Here is a 19,992-nt window from a genome sequence, read left to right as displayed (position 1 = left end):
AGTGATTGACCACTTTGCAAAAATGATAAATAGGAGGTACACTTTAATGCTCAAAAAATAAAAGGAAAACTTAGCTCAGGATGAGTTAAAATTTCCCCCGAACTAAAACTCTGTAACCTAGGAATTAATGATTACTTCAGAATGTGTATAAGGAAACTTTTTATATGTCAAAGTTGTTGATGTCTTATTTTTTATAGCTGCAATGTTGAAAATGTTCATGTTTGTTAAAACAAATATGCTCTTATACTCATTATTATCTCAACTGGTAATTTTGGTAGGAATGTATCAGGGTTGGGCAGTGCGCTTGTCTGTATTTATGTATAGAAGGAGGGGCGTATGCACTAGGGGGCCGGTGCCCCAGTAAAGCTTTGTGCCTAGCAACGCCCCTGATCTGATCCTATCTGAAACCAGTTTTCCTGCTTTTTTCTCTGGCTTTATGAGTAATTTCGAAGGAATGGGTAGTGAGTCTAAATGCTCAGTTTCACTTTCCTTTTACCCACAGTGCAGTGCATTATCCAACCAGCTGATTGGCTCCGCCCTCTGCTCTTCAGGAACGTGTGAGTTTTGTTTCTCTGGTGAGTTTAGGTTTCGTTTCTGTCTGACAGCTGAGCAACATAATCAAAGATCAGCTGTTGGACCTGGTGAGGCTCACAGGCAGGATGTTTTCATGGGGAGAGGACTGTCAGCGAGGCTTCTGGAAAGGAGACTTCAGCACAGATGAAGGAGTCCATCATTTAAATGTTGATTATAAACTCTCGGATCTGTCTGTAGGTCGCAGTGTGCTGGCTTTCGTTAAAAGTAACGGGAACGCGTTTATTTTGCGCACTTATGAGAACAAAGATGGAAAGAGAGTTCGAGGAAAACAGAGTAAGTATATGTTTGGTTTATATATGGACAAAATAAATAAGCTATATTTTTAATATAAAGACTGGCTAGGTGCGCTACATTTTATTTGTTGTGATCTTTTCGGTCTACACCATTCAGGTTCATATTTTAACACCAGTGATGTCACTAAGGGGTGGGCTTGGGGTGCCCATGTCCACCCCTTTAAACTTACTTTAAAACTTGGAATCAATCTGAATGTATAATCTGGTTGAATTGTATCTGTAAATCGCTTTAAGATTACATGTGTTGTGAATTGGCACTATATGAATAAACTGAATTGAATTGGATTGTATCAGTATCTTAGCAACCAAAGTCAAAAGAAGAATAAAAAAAAAAATCTAAGACTCTAGAGAACTATTAATATACCAAAAACGCAATAGAAACGTTTTTTGACTAGAGACATTTGCCAACTCCTGCTGACAAACTGCATAAATTCATTAAAATGTCAGGAAATTACACGAGTCAGTGTCAAATGATTTCTTCAAAGATTTCCTGGACAGAGCAGTCCAGTTTCACAGGAAAATAAAGAAATACATCTTTACATCTAAGCTTCATCCTGTCAACAAACACACAACACTTGCCTTTTAAGACTTTTTAAAGACCAACAACCAGATACTCTTATTTCTTAATGATTTTTTTGAGAGATTGATTGATTCTCCCAAACACAGGAGACAAGAAATGGGCATTTTATTCTTTTTAGTCAGACACCACCAGCAATTCCATTTTTCTTGACGTGACACATTAGTTTAATGGTAGCAATGACCATATTGTATGTTATGTTAATACATGAGGTATGTTTGTGTAATTATAGAGTTTGTGAAATGTAAGGAGAAGATTGAGGCCGTGAGCTGTGAAGATGATGTGGTGACGCTGCTGTCTGAGAGAGGCTCAGTTTTCTGCGTGGACACGACTCGCACCCCGTACTCACCCAGGTGAGGAAACATAAAATGTTTACTACACTAGGATGAAAAGAACTTAACCTCATCCTAAAACTTGTCAAATTCATATAAGACCTTTGATAATTGTTTTCCTTTTTATTTTCTTACAGGACGTTGGATGTTTTCTCTAACATACCAGTAGCACAGGTTGCTTGTGGGAGCCAGCACTCAGTTGCCCTGACAAAAGGTATTTTAAATTTTAGCATTTTGGCAAATTCATTAACTTAATCATCTGATGTTTTCTGCTTCTCCGTATAATCATAATATGAAAATAAGTAGATATTACTAAGCTTAAAATATGTATGTTAAGAGCTGTCCTTGAAGTACAACTTAAGTTGCGTTAGTTCCACTCACCTACACTATGATATTTGAAGAATGCACCATGGAAGACAGAACCCAAAGGAATGCAGAACGTCAGCAAGACAGGCTGGATGGAAATCTCATTAAAACAAAGATGCTCATTAATATTCAGAAACTTAGATGGTGATTTTCAGTAGAAACTGATTGAAAACGATCTTCATACTGTGGTTAGCAAGTTTAATGTTTAAGATATGATTTTAACACATAAAAGAAAGAGTTTAATTGTCAGTCCTGGTGATCTTTCCTCAGAGTGTCAGGTGTATACATGGGGTCTTGACTCCAGGGGTCAGCTGGGTCTGGGAAAGAGAGGTTCAGGAGCCAGATCACCTCAACAAGTCCGATCCTTGTCGTCAGTCCCAGTGGTTCAGATCTTTGCAGGAGGAGACCACAGCTTTGCCCTCTCTGTGTCAGGAGGCGTGTTTGGCTGGGGAAGAAATAACTGTGGACAGCTTGGACTAGGAGGAACAAAAGGTGCTGCAGCAAATGACTGTCTGACTTACTACAACATATTCAGCTGTTTATCTGTAATACCTCACTGAATAAATCTTGTTATTGTCTTTAGATATATTTACACCAACTTGTGTCAGTAGTTTGAATCTGAAGAAAACAAGCGACATTTGCTGTGGAAAGGACCATACAGCCGTTCTGACAAAGGTTAGGCATCAAAGTCCAAGCATCCTGCCCCTGTTTGAAATTTTTTAGATATTACGAAGTATGTTGTTTTCACAAATTAAATTAAAAACCTGAAAATTATTCTTTTACAATATTAATGCTTCAGGAAGTAACTTTATTTAATATTTTTCCTTAAAAGATGATCTTTCCAAGAAATATAAAAGGAAAAATGGTAATTACCTAGATGGTGATTGAATGTTTAACCGTAATAATAATAAGCCTAGAGGCAGATTGTCATATACTGTTAATATAATTAGACTATTAAGAAGAAAGAGGAAATGTTTTCTTAAATGACAACAAAATTGTTTTGTTTTTTTTTTGCTCATTATATTTTTGTCTCATTTGAGGTTTATAACTACAAAAAAAAACATCCTGATAAAAGAAAAACAAATGTTTGAAGATGTGCCATTTGGTTAATTTTTCAGCAGGGGGCAGTGTTTACATTTGGCTCTGGTCAGTATGGACAACTTGGACACAATTCATTGAAAAATGAACTCCATCCTCGACTTATTGCTGAACTGTGGGGGACTAAAGTTATCAAGATTGCATGTGGCAGGTAAGTTGCAGTCCTTTGTACTGTCAATACTTATCATTAAGATCTTTCATAATCGGACTTAACTTCATAAAACACATTAATTACCTAAAAAGAAGGATTTGGTGCATTATCCATCCATCCATTTTATCCTGTTTATCTGTCATGGTGGGGTTGTGCCTGTCGCTTGGTGGGGTACATCATGGAAGGGTCATGGTGGGGTACACCATGGACAGATCTAAAACTACACAGATATACGAGCACCAATTCCAAAATGCCAATTAACCTAACAGTCACATTTTGGACTTGGGAGGAAACCTGAGTACCTGGAGAGAACCCACACATACATAGGGAGAACATGCAAACTCCGTGCAGAAGACCATAGGTTGCTAAATGAACGCAGAACCGTCTTTCTCCCTACAATGCAACAGTCCAACAGAGTGCACCACAATGCATCCGCTCAAATTTAGATAAAGTTTTTATTATAGACTTGGAATACATACCTACATCCCCACTAATATCTTTATAAATTACTTTTGGACGATTGTAAATAAAATAGACACTACTTGTATCGTGCAATCTCTTCTAAGCAGAATTAGGAGCCTTCATAGGTTAGCTTTCAGGCCCTAATCCAGCTTTTAAGCATCGTCCTTCAATTTACAATAGGTTTGTATCTGTTTTTTGCGAAACTTGTTCTATAATTTCAGTGTCAGACTGTTTAAGCTCCACCTAAAGCAGTTTTGAGGGATGTTTGCAAGCATTTCCCTACTAGAAAAATCAAATGGGAAAGGTCTGGGGTAGGCCTAGTAACCAATAGAGCTACCAGTTATGAATCTACCATTGCTTCAATGGCAAGACTTTAAACAAGAACTAGAAAAAAAATGAATGAATGATTAACATCAAACCCAAAGCTGTATCACTTGTAATCACTTTGATAGGTATTTAGAAGATTCACTTAGAACTGAAGTTATGAATATTTATTTCAGGCAGTTTGTACCTTTAAGCGACTGTTGGCTATAGTACATCACAGACAGAGCCAATCCCATATTGTCTGTTTAGTTTCGGACATCTAATAGTTGATGTTGGGTCGGTGTTAATCAGTAGTTTTGGGCGATACACAGCCCCACACCATAGCTGGAGACAGCATAAGTTAAGCTGTTTCTAATAAAAGGGAATATACCAGCATGTTGTTTATGTGCTTTTAGATATCACACTTTGGCTTTGACAGACGGCCGTAAGGTCTACTCCTTCGGTTGCGGGGAGCAAGGTCAGCTGGGAAACAGAACAGAAAACTGTCCATCTGTGCCGCTTCCTGTTCGTCTACCTCGGGGTAACTATACTTGTTGAATAAAAAAATAAAAAAATCCAACAAATATTTTCAGATGGATTTATTGTGAAATGTTTTTCATTTTTTATTAGTTGCAGACTCAAATCAACCCAAAATAGGAACTATCTTTGCTGGAGAAAACTGTTCATTTGCAACATGCTCTTCTGAAGAGGTACCAAGCATAGAGATTATGCAGATGCATAATTAACTAATTAAAATTAACTAATCTCCCTTGTTTCTATCTACAGTGTGTGGACAGAAATCTAGATGCTAACAGAATCAATAATGCAACTGAATATGGGCTGGAAAACATGGTTGATAACTGGATCTCTAACTGTGATAGCAAGTCATGGAAAAAGACAAAACAGTAAGTACAGTATATACCATTAGAAGATGTTAATGGTTGTTTTCATTAGAATAAATATTTAATGGTTTTACTCTTATTCTTTTTTTTTTTTCCTCAGGGAAATCCGCAGAACATTTTCAACTGCAACCTGTCTGAATAAAAGCTTCCTAGAGCAAATGTAAAGATATACTAATTGAAACTGTTCTATCTTTAAAGAGCAACTAAACCCTAAATTGTCCAGTTCAGACATAAAACCGTACAATATTCTATACACTTTGTGTTTTCTTTTATTCTCAGGAGAGATAAACATTTCCAGACCTCTTCAAAATGCCATGGTCTGAACTTTAAGCTGGCTCGACAGTATTTTAAGAAATTGGTGAAGGTGGACATCGTTTGGAAAGAGGTACATCATTGTCTTTGTCCATTCTTTTTACGCATTTTCTTTTCCATTCATCTACCTGTTCATTTATTTTCAATTTATCCTCCTTTCTATCCATCCGTTCATGAGAATGTTTGACCTTCATATGAAATATTGAGCTCTGCTCTCTAAGTTAACCAGACTGGTCACATTTCCACTCTAAACCAACATGTTTTTTTCCTCTGAACTCTCAGGTTGAAGCTGCAATTCTGCATTTGCTTCCTCTCCTTGATAAGAACCCAGTTGCAGTGGAAAGTCTGAGGATCTTTCTGCTCCTTAATGAGCTCCTTCATGTCATCCAGAAACACAGGAAGCAGCAGAGCAGCAAGCTCGCTGAGACGGTTGCTGCTGTTGTTTCAAGCCTGTCGATGACAAGCCTTGAGGTTTTAGGTACTGGTATCCAACCTGGCTAAAGTTATTTTGGCATTTTAAAGCTGGAATTTATTATGCTAAAGATTTGGTGATCATTTATAGGGGAGTGGTGGTTCTTGCTATCTCGATCCAGCATGGGGAGATTTGTGAGCGTGTGGAGGCAAGCTCTCTCTGGGATTTTGTCCAAATATGATGCTCCTCGCAGTAGCGGTGTCAGAAACCTGCTTCAAGTACTTCAGTACATGCATAATGTCAGTATTATAATCTAATCCGGACCCTCTATTTCATGTTTCTATTTTTTCTTTCCCATAAATGGTAAAATCTTATGAATGATATCTTTAATGACAGATTAACAGCAGGGTTGCAGAGTCACAAAGGCTGCCAGAAAGTGAGTTTTATCTGTCGATCGACCAAGATTTTCTGCTTGACGACCTGGACATGTGGCGTTTAAAATCCAAACGCTGGGTAAGAATGTTTTTGGCAAATTAAACATGGAAATTAAACAGAAATTTATCTAATATTAAATATGTGGAAAGGAAAATCTTATTGTCATTTTTTTGTTTTTAGTATGCGCATTCTGAGCCACTTGTTCTGTGCAACTTCCCATTTGTGATGAATCTGCAGGCAAAGACGCTGGTTTTCTACACAAATACTGAGCTCAACACGGTAACTGCTGTTAAATCATTAGTGCATTTTAACACGGCAACATAGTGCTTTTAACCTGTCTTACAAACATCCGTAACAATAAATTTCAGTTAGTTATATTTGATTTTAAATACCGGTAGTACATTTCTTTAATGTCTTTCTTTAATTTCTTTAATTGGTTCATGTTTTACTGTGATATTAGTGGAGAAATTTTTTATTTTTTTGTAAAATGTATAAAGTGGAACAGTTTTATAGTAAACCAGCAATGTGATTAAAACTGTATCCCGTTATAAAAAACAGCGATTATTAATTTAATTTAATCAAATGTAATCAATCATTTATCACAAATGATTATTAACTTACATATTTAAATTTTAAACTATAAAAAAAAAATCTAAACTGCATAACTGCCGTTGACGTCACGCACAAATGTAACTTTTTATTACCTGTTTTAATTGAATAAATGGGTCCTTATTTGTGTTTGGGTATCTGTATAAATTTCTGTGTATGTATAAATGTATGTTCCAGCAAATCTGTACATACTGGCAAACTAATCTCTCAATTTACTATATGGTTTAGCTGCTGAATTTAGGCTCTGTTTACTAAACCTAATATCTAAGCTTTTATACTTTTTTTGGGTGTCTTTTTTTGACAGGAAGAGGTTGTGATGTCTTCCCTGGAGGAGATGTTTATGCATATGATTCTGGGCTTCGAACTTTGTTCCCCTGACCTTCCAGGCCTCCTACTGCAGTTAAACCGAGCATCTATGTTAAAGGATACATTTGAACAGCTGGCTCAGGCTGACGAAAGCAGCTACAAGAAGAAACTTGTGGTAATTTTAGTGGCTCAAGACTTATTGAACACAAACATCGCATTGTCTTTAGGCAACTTCTGTGGGGTCCAAGAATGACATTTATAGGTAACCTGTTGTCTTTCAGGTATTTTTCAATGGGAACTATAACATTGACGATGTCTTGCTCAATATAAAAGACTTCTTTCATGCAGTATTTAATGAACTGATGTCTCCGGAGTCAAGGATGTTCATGTTCAATGACTCGCAAACACTGGCATGGTTCTCCTCCAAAGTAAGAATTGTTAGTTTCATGAAAATCAGATAAATAGATTCAACATTGAATTTATTCTTTTGATGTTTGGTGTTTTGATGTTTTAATTCATTTTTTAAACCTTATATTATCAGGCTTCAGAGAAGGACCAGAATTTCTATCTGTTTGGAGTTCTCTGTGGACTTGCTTTGTACAACGCTATGCTAATTTACCTTCCCTTCCCCCTGGCGCTCTTCAAAAAGCTTCTGGGAGTGAGACCTACACTGGAAGATTTGAAAGAATTCAGTCCAAGTGTTGGAAAGTAAGTAGAATTATTAAATAATGTTTACATAAAAAATATAAATAAATTAAAAATTGTCTCTATGGTTTCTAAGGAGTCTGCAATGCATCCTGGATGAGTACACAGACGAGGACCTAGAAGACATATTTTTTTCAGTGGGTAGTGTCGTTATTTTAGTTATTGAAGTTATTAATTAAAATAGAGTGAAGTAACACCACGCTTTATTTCCATCAAAGATCCCCTGGGATGGAGCAGAGGTCGATCTTGATCCTGAAAATCCTGAAAAGCAAATAACAAGTAAAAACAAGTAAGAAATAACATCTTCTGCCAGTTTATTATCAGCCTCTCACAAAGATGCAAATTCTGTTTTTATTAGTTTGTTATTTTGTTGTTTTTTTACCAACAGAAAGGCAATTGACAAAGGTTTTGTCTCTAGAAATGGAGCAACTATCAAATAAACTGTTGGTTCTATACCCACCAGGGCCTATAATAATCCTGTTTTCAGCCTTCATTTTTTTAATTCAGCATCAATAAATAAATGGGTTTTTTTTGTTTTTTATTTCTCATGAAATCAAAGTTAAAAATATAAAAATAGCTATTGAATTTCATTGAAACAACATAACATATACAAAACAAAAAATTAACCATTGTTTTTTTTTCTGTTAAGTGTGATTTTTGATTTCATTATGACCATGGGATTTAGCATTAGTGGTATAATAAAACCAAGTTTGGTTTTTGAGCTTCTTCAGATCGTCTGTAATAAGAAAATAAAAATAGATCCAGCATAGGAAAACAGAAAAATCTATAGGTCTACAATAGATCCTTGAGGTACTAATAATAATTGAACTTTATTGATCTCACATTGGAGAAATTTACCTCTGCATTGAACCCTTCCTCTTGCGGTGCGGTGGGAGCAATCAAGGGTTAAAGGTTTTGCTCAGAGAGCCAGTCTGTTGAAGTGAGTTTCGAACTCATAACCGCAGGATTCCAAGCTCTTTGCCCTAACCACTAGGCCGCCACTCCCCTATGTACCATAGTATACCACATTTAGATTTTCTTGAAAATAAAAATAATAAAAATAAAACAAAAAAATCACAGTTTTGTTGAGCAAATTGAGCCGTATGATTTGTACTTAAGTATGTCTCTAAACCATTTTGTAGAATTACATCTTTTTTTATCTAAACAGGCACGAGTTTGTGGACGCCTTCGTGGACCATGTCTTCAATGTTTCTGTGAAGACTGCATTTGAGGAATTTAAAAAAGGATTTCTCCAAGTTTGCGACCGGGATTTAGTGAGGCTGTTTAGGCCAAAGGAACTACAAGAAATCCTAGTTGGAAATGACTTCCATGACTGGGAGAGACTTAAACAGGTACTTTCTTTGGTTGTATGTGTGTTGTGTTGTTTAATTTACAGCTAACGCCACATTTTTTTCTTGATTTTTAGAGTACAATTTATGAGGGCCAGTTCAATGCTGACCATCCGACCATCCAGACATTTTGGGAGGTTTTTGATGAGCTAACTGAGAATCAAAAGAAAACTTTTTTGTGTGAGTATGAGATTTTGATTTTGTCTTGCACAATTTTAAATAAAATTACATAATTTTTATTATTCCTTTTAATACCACTTTTTACTGCTTTCCCTTCAGTTTTTCTCATCAGTTGCATATGTGTTACAAAAATCTATATTTTTTTGTTTTTTTTGACATAAACTTAAATAAGAATAAGACAAAACGCAGACATAATCAAGGTAAGGGAAAGGTCTCTATCAGTAGGGAAAAGGAAAATATCTGGCCTCTAGATCATTTTCCTAAAACGCAGATTCATTCTGGCTTTTGACCTTGCTAGTCACCTGATATCTTCTGATAACCTCTTTCACCTTCATCAGGGTTCGTCACCGGATTTGAAAGAGTGCCTGTACTCGGATTGGATAAGATACAGATGAAAATCAAAGAAATAAACAAGAAGGAGCTCTCTCACGACCAATACTTCCCTGAGACGCACACGTGTTTCTCCACATTGGAGCTGCCGCTGTATTCAAGCAAAGAGATCATGCAAACCAAACTGATAGAGGCTCTGAGCAACAAAAGGATCAACCCCTGTGTTTGATTCAGAATGACGTTCTAACTGCTTCTTTACATGATGAGGACCTTTTAATCACCAACACAGGATTTTTTTTCAGAACAGCTGAGTGAAAAGGATCCACTGTCTGTCAATCCTAAAAAAAAATATATGTGTATGTACAGAAAAACAGTTATTTAACTTAAACTATTTGGTCAACGATTGCAAGGAAGTTATAACTTTAATTGAGATATTCTAAACTATAAAATTAATTTTGTAAATTGCTCTGTTTACTATTGCATAAAAAACATAAAATGTAGACCAAGGAGTGAGAGTATGTGGGATTTAAAAATATGTGAGATAATACATTGTGTCAAATGTCAAATAAATGCTTGACATAAGCAAAGAGCTGTTGTTGTTTTTTTTGTTGTTTTGTCTTCAATACCAAGCCCTAGAATGATCTAAAGCTTTAAAATAAAATAAGAATAAATATTTTATGATGTCAATGCAGTTGCAGCCCAAAAAATAAAATCCAACATTCATTGATTGGTGCTCTATAAAGAGTTAGGAGCATATTTTTAAGACAAAAATCCATTGTTTAAGTTAGAATTCAAAATATGAACCCATTCATGACACATTTTTCATTGAAAATATACTAATGAGATATTATGCAGTTGGTAGAATTACTGACATGCCTAAAGGATTTCCCTGGTTAAGATAGTTAAAACTCCATTCTGTAATTTCAGGACCATTCAATAAGACTACTAAAGAAAATGAATCCTGCAGTGCATTTATCCAGCCACAAAGATTAAGATTCAATCCATACTGCTGGTGTAACATTTACTGTCTCTTACTGAACCTATGTCTACACATGTCTGTACTTTTCTCCATTATCAATAAGCCTGAGTCCCCTTAAATAAACTTCTATAAAATGTAGGTCCCATGATCCAGTGGAGAAAAAAAGCCCCTCTAAACTTAGCCAGACACCCCTAGCATCCCTCACCTGACTGGTAAATGGCCTGTACTTATAGCGCTTTTTCAAGTCAGGAGACTTGACCGAAAAGAAAACTTAAACAGAACCAAAAAACGCAAAACTCTGACATTTTGTGGAAAATAATTATTGTTTATAGTCTAGGGTTGTCAAAAGTATCGATACTCAAAAAAGTATCGATACTGAAACATTGTATCCGGATACAATACTAATTTTCAAAAGTATCGATACAGTGCTACCACCAGTGGCACCTAAACAGTCATTCATCTAAAGTGCAGAATAGAAGACAATGCACTTTCTGAACACTGTGTGATTGAATAATTGTGTGCACTTTTCAGTTTCAGACTTTTTCTGTAACAGGTGCAGCTGCTGAGAATTATTTTTGTTTCCTAACCGGTTTGGCTAGTTTCATTGTTATGTGTGCAAAGCATAGCCAAGGAAGGAACACTTCATTTTAGTTTTGTAAGTTTTTATCAAGCTTGCTTAATATTGTGCACAGCATACAACCTTTATTGTATTTATTTATTGTATTTTATTTATTAATGAAAATATTTCTGTTGAATTTTGGAGTCTTTGTTTTTATCCTTGTGGTATCAAAAATGGTATCAAGTATCGAATATTTTCCTTAGTATCGGTATCAGGTTGAAAAGTTTAGTATCGTGACAACCCTATAGTCTAATTGAACCCTTTATATACCCACTGTAAAGGAAGAAAATATTCTAACATAGTTAACTTTGGAAAAAGATTGGCTTCTGATTCTTCCCTTCCCCAGGTCCACTCGGCGAGCTGCGTTTGGTAATAAAACCAACATTGCGTGTTGACGTCACAGAATTACAGAGTTTAATCCAATATAAGACAATGCATACACTTTAGAAATAAGACAATGCACAAACCTACACCAGAAACTGCAGAACAACAGAGACATACATTCCATTACCTGACATAGGAGGAAAGAAAGCAAAGAGTACAGAGACATCTTTGGAGAGTTGCAAGGGCAAAATCTGATCTTTTTCTTCTATTTAGACAGCTTTATCCTCTTGTATCTAATCCATTCAAAAAGGGCTGGCCCTCGGTCCTCCAACCAAACGCCATCTCTGACACTGCTAGGGCTTCCCCTTATTTACTGCAAACATCTGGGGTCATTTGCTTCTTTGTTTTAACAAGAAAAGGCGGAAAGCTTGTCCTGGCATCTAGAATTCCTAAAGTCGTAAAACACAAGATAAGCTCTCACAGACAGCTTGTGGAATGCGGGGGGCCTCCTGTGCTTTGAATACTTACCCATTAGTAGTTTTAAATCATTAACACAGCCTTGTTCAAAATTAAGAAATATGTTCAAGTGAGAGTGTTTACACATGCCATAAGATTAACTGTAATAAAGTCTAAAAAATAATAATTTTTCTTTAACAGTCCCCGTTTTGAGGTCTGAGACATACAGACCTCACAAATAAAATGATTAAGCCTTCTAATAGAGGAACCAAAAAATTATTTAGTATACTAAAAAACTAAAACATTAGCCCAATTTTATAACAGTCCCCTTTTTTAAACAGCACCTCCTAGGTCCCCTGCCAGGCCATGTGTCTAAAGCTGAACTCCATAATCTAAACTTATCAAATGTATCTTGCGCTGTCCAACAATTTAATACTCACCTGATGAACCACAAAATTTTAACCAGTAAAAACTAAACTAAAAATACATTTCACTTATCAGATATGAAAAATCATAAAACTCAGTTATCTGAAAGAGAAGCAAACACACAATAGGAATATCAGCCCAGAATATGAAATAAAAAATAAAAAATAAAAGTAAGATATCTCAAAATTACTAAAAAAAACTCAGCAGACTTAAAAGACAATATTCACCACAAAAACTACAATTTGTCAATAAAAAACAATAACAACATCAAGAAATACATCATAAACACATAAAAATTACAAAATAGCATAAACACATAAAAATTACAAAATAGTTTTTTTTTTTTTTTTTTTCACAATTCAATAATAAGAAGTTAGAGTTCGTCTCTATGCTCCTTCGATAGTCTTTCAAAAATGAATATGAATTCTTCGTCAGGAAACGATCCAAAAATACGCGCAAAAAGAAACGAATGTTCTTGAAGAGTTCGCAAAAACGAAAACACGCAATAAAAAGAAGATAAGTTAATGATGATCTTGTAGCTGGATCCTTCACGTGTTCCTCCTCGGTTGTAAACCTCAGGTTTTCCACCTGAGTGTCCGTTGCTCACTGAAAATTGGAGTATTATGCCAATTTAACAGTGAGTTTAAGGAGAGGGTGCAATCTCCTTTTCTCAAAGGAAGGACACCGGAACAGGATTATTGTGCCTGTCTGGGCCTTTTAAGCCTTGTAATTCAGGAAAATGAAGTGGTTTTGGCAGACTTCTGCCCGGAAATGCAGATCCTCCTCCGCGCTGTGATGGCCCTCAGACACTCCTCGACCGCAGGTTGAGACTGTAGATTCTCCTGTATGCCCTGCAGCGTGCGTTGTGGCTCCTCAGCTGACTCCAATCCGTCCTGTCTGGAGCTCATATGGAGAGAACCCTGTTGATTGGTTAATGTTTGATCCTACACTTTATGACAGCTTCACTGTCTTCCTTTTGTATTATAAATCTGCTACTTTGGAGTTGTATTTTATCAATCCTTTGACCCTCTTTTTATATAAGGCCTACATGAGAAATGAAAGTTTCCTATCATGTTAAACCCAAAACTTAACTGTATTTTAGAAGCAGTTCCATAACTGTTAATTTGTAAATTTCCAATTTAGACCAATTTAATTTCAATCATCATATTTTCTATTTTTTAAAGCCTTAAAGAATGATCAGCCTGCTTTACATGAGTCACTAAATATCAAAAATGACCTACTTTATTCCAATCTTATTTTAAATCCCAAAAATTTCAACCATTTTTACCTTTGATCCATTTATTCATTTGAAAACCTATTTATAAAATATTTAATTGAATAATGTATTACCCTTTTTATATTGTTTATCAATTATCAATGCCTTTTCAGTTTTGCAGAGAGATTCAATACAGCTAAATTTATTAAATGATGTAAATCTTTAGTTTAGACCTTCCTGGATGTCTTAGTTAAACAACTTATTTTAAAACATATGAATAGAGATACAACAATCCAATGATCACCTTCCTTAGTTTAAGAAACACTATTTTATGTAAATTATTTGATAGTCAATATTTTGTTTAGTATATTCAATTTATACATTTTACTTATTTCATATCCAAATAGTTAGCTCATCTTTAATGCTGGTAATACACCGTAAAACATTTAATGTATTTTGATTTAACTTCAATAACCTCTTTTTCCGAAAAGTAAATGCAGAGATCCAAACTAAAAATTTGCCTATCAGATCAATTCCATTCATGTCCCCCTGTTTCTATAACAGAACAAATGTTATGAAATCCGCTATCACCACTAACTTTAGCCTCATGTAACACAGGTGGATGCAATTCAAACACGGTGTCCCAGATGCTGTTACAATCTGCACACCTCAAGCAAAGAATTTAATGTTTGATTAAATTTATGAAATCAACACAGAACTTGGTGTCATTTGCTCAGTAAGTCAGTCTATAGACACCCAATCCACTTTAACACCTTAATTTCAAATTCCATTTAAATTTAAATTTAGTTTTACTGAATGGTAGCCACTGTACTATGCAAATAAAAATTTAGATCATCTTCCTTAGTAGATGAAGCGTAACACACAATGCAATTCAGCTATAGTTAAAAAAAATGTAATTGCAATAGTTAGTCCCTGCCCATTCTTTTCAGGCAGGAAGGGAAAAAAACACACTAGCATTTTGTGAGACAAACAGAGTGAATCATGGAGGAATGCAGTGTCGTAACAGTTGGTGCACACCAACCCCTAACTGCATCGTAAAACCTCTGACCCCAGGAGATGGGGTTGTCCTCAACACCTAGAATTACACTGCAGGGCTGCAGGACGTGAAGAAAACAGGGCGCCTCAGTGCTATATCTAAAATAAGAAGAGAACAATGGCATCACACACTACAAAAATTTAAAGAAAAGAACTTATTCACCACTACCAAGTTGTGTTGGCACCCATTTCGTCTCCAACCTGCAGACTGAAGGGAACCCCAGGAGTGGGCCTTGGCGCCCAGGTCACATGATCAGAGGTGAGAATCCAGGATCAAACATGAGAACACACAACAGGACCACCGCTGAGCGACTTGCCATGCCCCAATTCTGTATCTGCTGAATCAGAACGTGTCTAGAGAAGCAGTCATTCCAGCAGTGCAGAAACATCTGGATACAGTCCCGCTTTGATGAACTTTGGTCAGCCTTTCGTGGTCGACAGAGCAGGACATAGAAACCAGCAGACCAGTCATCTACTGAAGCCCCCGTCCGGGTTTGTCTATGATCTTTGTGGTCCCGACTCACTGCTGATTTCCAGCCATAGAAGACTCCCACAGATAACGCCTGAGTCCCTTTTGTTTTCAGCCAGGCATGAAAAGCAACAGTCAAAGGAGACATCTGTTGCCAGGTAACAGTTCGCCTTCACTGACCTTCGTAATCGCTCAACAGCGTTTGGCTTTCATACAGCAGTCCAGCAGAAGATGGGCACAGTTCAGCATCATCATGTCTTTGTTCAGCAACAACAGCGGCCTGATGCGGTAATCAAGAAGATCCCTTCAAATACATCTTCCCATGATCTCTGAGCTCAAAAGACCCTTCCCCCAAGATTGCCATCAAGTCAGAAGGAAGGAGAACTGCCAGAGAAAAAATAATACAAAGTAATTAAAAAGCAAAACTTATATTTGCCACATTTTGTTACTTTCACTACTATAAATAAAATTTATCTTGTGATGCCTCCTCCCGTGTGGCGCTAGATTTGTTGTTGTTATAGCACAAACGGCCAACTGCCCCAAATCCTGAACTGCAAAAAGAATAGATAGAAATTTGTTAAAATAGTCCACGATCGGATGTGCCAGAATTAAGAAAATAATGACACTTACTGTTCAAAATCAATAAACGTCAATACCTCGATGACATTCACTCTGCTTGTGCCAAATATCAACTACAAATTCTAAAATCACAACCTCACAAACTCATTAAAGAATTAGAACAAACTCTAGAATGTCCAAGTACTGATACTTATAAAAGTTGTGATGGAATTGCCCTTGGTCAAATAATTATGAATTGCATATTGTTCTACTAAATACCAAACATCCTTATCATTGTCCCACGCTTCAAGACAAAGTCCTATTTCAAAATTTCAGAAATCCTTTACATTTTATCTGAATTTCATAGCAGTTTTAACCAAAATTTTCCTCAAAATTAACAATTTACACCCAACTGTATATAATCAAAGTCAGCAGTGATGCAAAAATCTATCAACAATTTTAAATGTAAATAGACATGGCATAGATGTTATTTGAAGCCGTTCAATTTGAGATGATCAAATCTAATTTAGTAGAAGCTTCTATATCACATACACCATATTGTAGTAAAGCAGGAAGGCCATATGACTCTACATTAAAGAAATCCATAATTCACTATTGTTGAATCGAAAAAATCAAAATTATTGATTAACTAATTTACCATTAACCATATCCAAAAATTTACCAGGAATTAGGGTCTACTTCTGCTTCTCCCCCTGTTGATATAATAAAATTACCATTTTGAAAACAATTTGGAATCTATGTCACTTTTATATAATAATTTGCTGAAAAACCAAAATATCATAAGATGTTCCACCATTTCTCCAAATCTTCCATCTAGTATTCAAACTAGACTGAGATTATGTAAATTTCAAAGTTCCATCTGTAATGTCTTATCTTTATAACATCCCCCTGTGTTTTCTTATTTCCAAAAGAAAAACAATTTAGAGGTGGAAAAACAAAAATGGAAGAACTTACCCCCATTATGCTAAAATTTCAACATGTCCAATCAGTCACCCATATGAAATATAAACCAAGTTTATTTAGTTAGAATTTAGGTTAGTTTGTTAGTGTTGTTAGTCAAAGTGGATAACACAATTTCCTAATAACTACATCTATCTGCTTTAAGCCAAGGCTGAATTCTCGTTTCATATTAATTTCACTGCACAAGCAGAAGATTCAGCTTCAACCAGATTGTGACACCAAAATATGAAATCGTCATTACCTTAAAATTGTCCCTTAAAGCAGTAATAAAAACATATTTATGAAACAAAACCTTCAGTGTACCTAAATAGTTTAAAATAAGAAAAATATCACACAGCTACACACTAAACTGAGGTCATATTTACATAGAGCATCCTAAAACCCATCAAAGGCCATCAGCCTACACATTCACTCTCATTCACACTCAAGCACTCATCAACACCCCATTGTAAGAAAGATGCAGGATGTTACCCCAGATTTCAAACCAAAATTCATCCTGTAAAAGTCTTAAACACAAATATTATAACACCATGGTTGAAAAAAATAATAAAAAGACATTATTATCCAATAGTTCTAATATTGTTCAGTTTTGAGTGAACCTTTTTAAAAACTCCAAATTATACACACAACCGTATTTCATGATAGCCCACTGTTATTAAATGGCTACCTATACCCCCTGTAGGAAAACCCAAAAACCGTTCATGTGGTCATGTAATATGCGAAATGGGCTGCACACGAAGATCGTCCTACAAGAAACAAAGTCATTCATTAGCGTTTCAACATGTCCCACATTAACAGTGTAGAAAACACTGTTACGCAGAAAAACATCCATATGTTCTCATTTTTGTTCTCTTACAATCAGTGAGGGTGTTCCATCCTGTCAGGAAACCTAGAAATTTAAGTGATTGTCAATGTTACAGTATTATAATAAACAATTGGATCATTCCAGTGCTCAAGCCTGGAACTGATGCAACACATTTCACCCGCTGAGAAAGTAAAAACATCTGTAAATCTGTTATTTTGTACTTTTCATTTCAACACAAAACACAGTCCTAAAGCAATTCACATCAAAATCCAAGAATCCTGAAAGCGTGAGCTGGAAATAGCACAGAACTGAAGCACTCCCAAAATGCAAATAAGGGGGGTCAATCAGTCCCCCCGCTGTGAAACAAAACTTGCATCCAAAACGGAGACACCGCTGTCCCACAGAAGCACATTTTAACAGAAAGTTAGTAATACAACATCCAGCAAAAATATTTAACAATATTTCAGAACACAATCTTGAAACACAAATCACTTCCGCACAATCTCAGCACAATTCAGACACAGACAGACGAATAGACAGCAGCGCGTGGTGGGACATAGGCTACAGTATAACGGGGGAAGACAGACACACAGCCACAAACACAAAGAAACATACAAAACACAGAAACACAGACAACGTTGTAGTTCAGTCAAGAAAAGACAGAAAAAAAAGAAAAGAAAACGTCAGGAGCCGGCTAAAAGAATGTATGACGCATCTTTTAATTGTCCAATTTCAATTTTACAAATCCCTTTTATTCTCATTTCAACTTCTCAGTCCTACACTTCAGAGCTGGGTCAAGCTCGAGGCGAAAATAAGCCTCAATTTAGTTTATTCGATCACTCAATCCGCCCAGTGACAAAAGGTTTTTTCTTTTTCAGCTGGGGAGAGCGATTGAACCCGTATTAAATCAAATAATTTATTTTAGTCCTTTATACTATAAGCAACCCGCTTAAGGGTGCCAAAGAAAGGTGATCCAACCTGCTATTAGTCCTTTATTTTCCACGAGTGATACAGCTCGGTCCAATTAACCTGCTATTAGTCCTTTTCCATGAGTGATACAACTCGATCCAATTAACCCAAATAATTATAAGTCCACTGGAGATGAGTCGAAATCTCCGGCTGATACAAGCCAAAACTAACCAATACACAAATTTCCAAAATACTTTTTTAGAGGCCCAGGCATTGCTCCTCAGGGTAAAAAGAATATACATTTTTTAAAACCCAGCTTAAGTCAGAGTTAACGTAAAGGCTCTGTTTTGAACTAGCCACAGTTCCCTGTAATGTGTATTTATTCAAATCCTTAAACAACTGACTCTTTTAGAAGGGATTTTATCTACCTCTGCAGCATCTGAATTCTGTGAGGCCGCACACAGCAAATCAGCCCCGGTCCGACGACACACGGCGCTTCAGACAACTAAAAAAATAATCAAATACTGTCTTACCACACCGAAGCGTCGGGCCGAAACGGATCAATCAGGACCAAACAGCCGTCCGCCGAGACTCCAGAACCGGCACGAGCCCCCAATTGTAAAGGAAGAAAATATTCTAACATAGTTAACTTTGGAAAAAGATTGGCTTCTGATTCTTCCCTTCCCCAGGTCCACTCGGCGAGCTGCGTTTGGTAATAAAACCAACATTGCGTGTTGACGTCACAGAATTACAGAGTTTAATCCAATATAAGACAATGCATACACTTTAGAAATAAGACAATGCACAAACCTACACCAGAAACTGCAGAACAACAGAGACATACATTCCATTACCTGACATAGGAGGAAAGAAAGCAAAGAGTACAGAGACATCTTTGGAGAGTTGCAAGGGCAAATCTGATCTTTTTCTTCTATTTAGAAAGCTTTATCCTCTTGTATCTAATCCATTCAAAAAGGGCTGGCCCTCGGTCCTCCAACCAAACGCCATCTCTGACACTGCTAGGGCTTCCCCTTATTTACTGCAAACATCTGGGGTCATTTGCTTCTTTGTTTTAACAAGAAAAGGCGGAAAGCTTGTCCTGGCATCTAGAATTCCTAAAGTCATAAAACACAAGATAAGCTCTCACAGACAGCTTGTGGAATGCGGGGGGCCTCCTGTGCTTTGAATACTTACCCATTAGTAGTTTTAAATCATTAACACAGCCTTGTTCAAAATTAAGAAATATGTTCAAGTGAGAGTGTTTACACATGCCATAAGATTAACTGTAATAAAGTCTAAAAAATAATCATTTTTCTTTAACACCACACACACTCTTCATAGAAGAGTGACTGCAGCAGCAGATCTCAACCAATGGGACCAACCATATAATGTTCTGTAAAGGTCATTAAATTTACTTTAGATCTATTCATATGTACCTTCTGCCATTTTTGGAATAACTGAACATGTTATTTGCATCC

General features: G+C 36.2%; 1 protein-coding gene across 1 annotated transcript; it reads left to right on the top strand.

Annotated features, from left to right (window-relative positions):
- Positions 1-646: 646 nt before the first annotated feature.
- On the top strand, positions 647-10,251 carry LOC119796840 (probable E3 ubiquitin-protein ligase HERC4). Its single transcript, XM_038305589.1, has 23 exons — positions 647-867; positions 1,697-1,817; positions 1,934-2,010; positions 2,433-2,654; positions 2,746-2,837; positions 3,281-3,411; positions 4,593-4,717; positions 4,807-4,886; positions 4,963-5,081; positions 5,179-5,238; positions 5,358-5,463; positions 5,673-5,868; positions 5,953-6,101; positions 6,199-6,315; positions 6,418-6,516; positions 7,151-7,327; positions 7,434-7,580; positions 7,694-7,860; positions 7,934-7,994; positions 8,076-8,146; positions 9,026-9,209; positions 9,284-9,386; positions 9,725-10,251. The coding sequence occupies exons 1-23, from the start codon at positions 660-662 to the stop codon at positions 9,943-9,945; spliced, it is 3,033 nt and encodes a 1,010-aa protein (XP_038161517.1). The 5' UTR covers positions 647-659; the 3' UTR covers positions 9,946-10,251.
- Positions 10,252-19,992: the final 9,741 nt, after the last annotated feature.

The sequence above is a fragment of the Cyprinodon tularosa genome, unplaced genomic scaffold, assembly GCF_016077235.1.
Source record: "Cyprinodon tularosa strain WSP-4 unplaced genomic scaffold, ASM1607723v1 ctg56, whole genome shotgun sequence".
Taxonomy (NCBI): domain Eukaryota; kingdom Metazoa; phylum Chordata; class Actinopteri; order Cyprinodontiformes; family Cyprinodontidae; genus Cyprinodon; species Cyprinodon tularosa.
This window is presented reverse-complemented; position numbering and strand designations above follow the sequence as displayed.

Bases quoted from the DNA above. Each gene is read 5' to 3' on its own strand.
- LOC119796840 (XM_038305589.1), top strand. From the start codon at position 660: ATGTTTTCATGGGGAGAGGACTGTCAGCGAGGCTTCTGGAAAGGAGAC. The intron at 4,718-4,806 runs GTAACTATACTT...ATTTTTTATTAG, and splicing joins TCCTGTTCGTCTACCTCGGG to TTGCAGACTCAAATCAACCC. The intron at 5,239-5,357 runs GTAAAGATATAC...TTTTATTCTCAG, and splicing joins AAAAGCTTCCTAGAGCAAAT to GAGAGATAAACATTTCCAGA.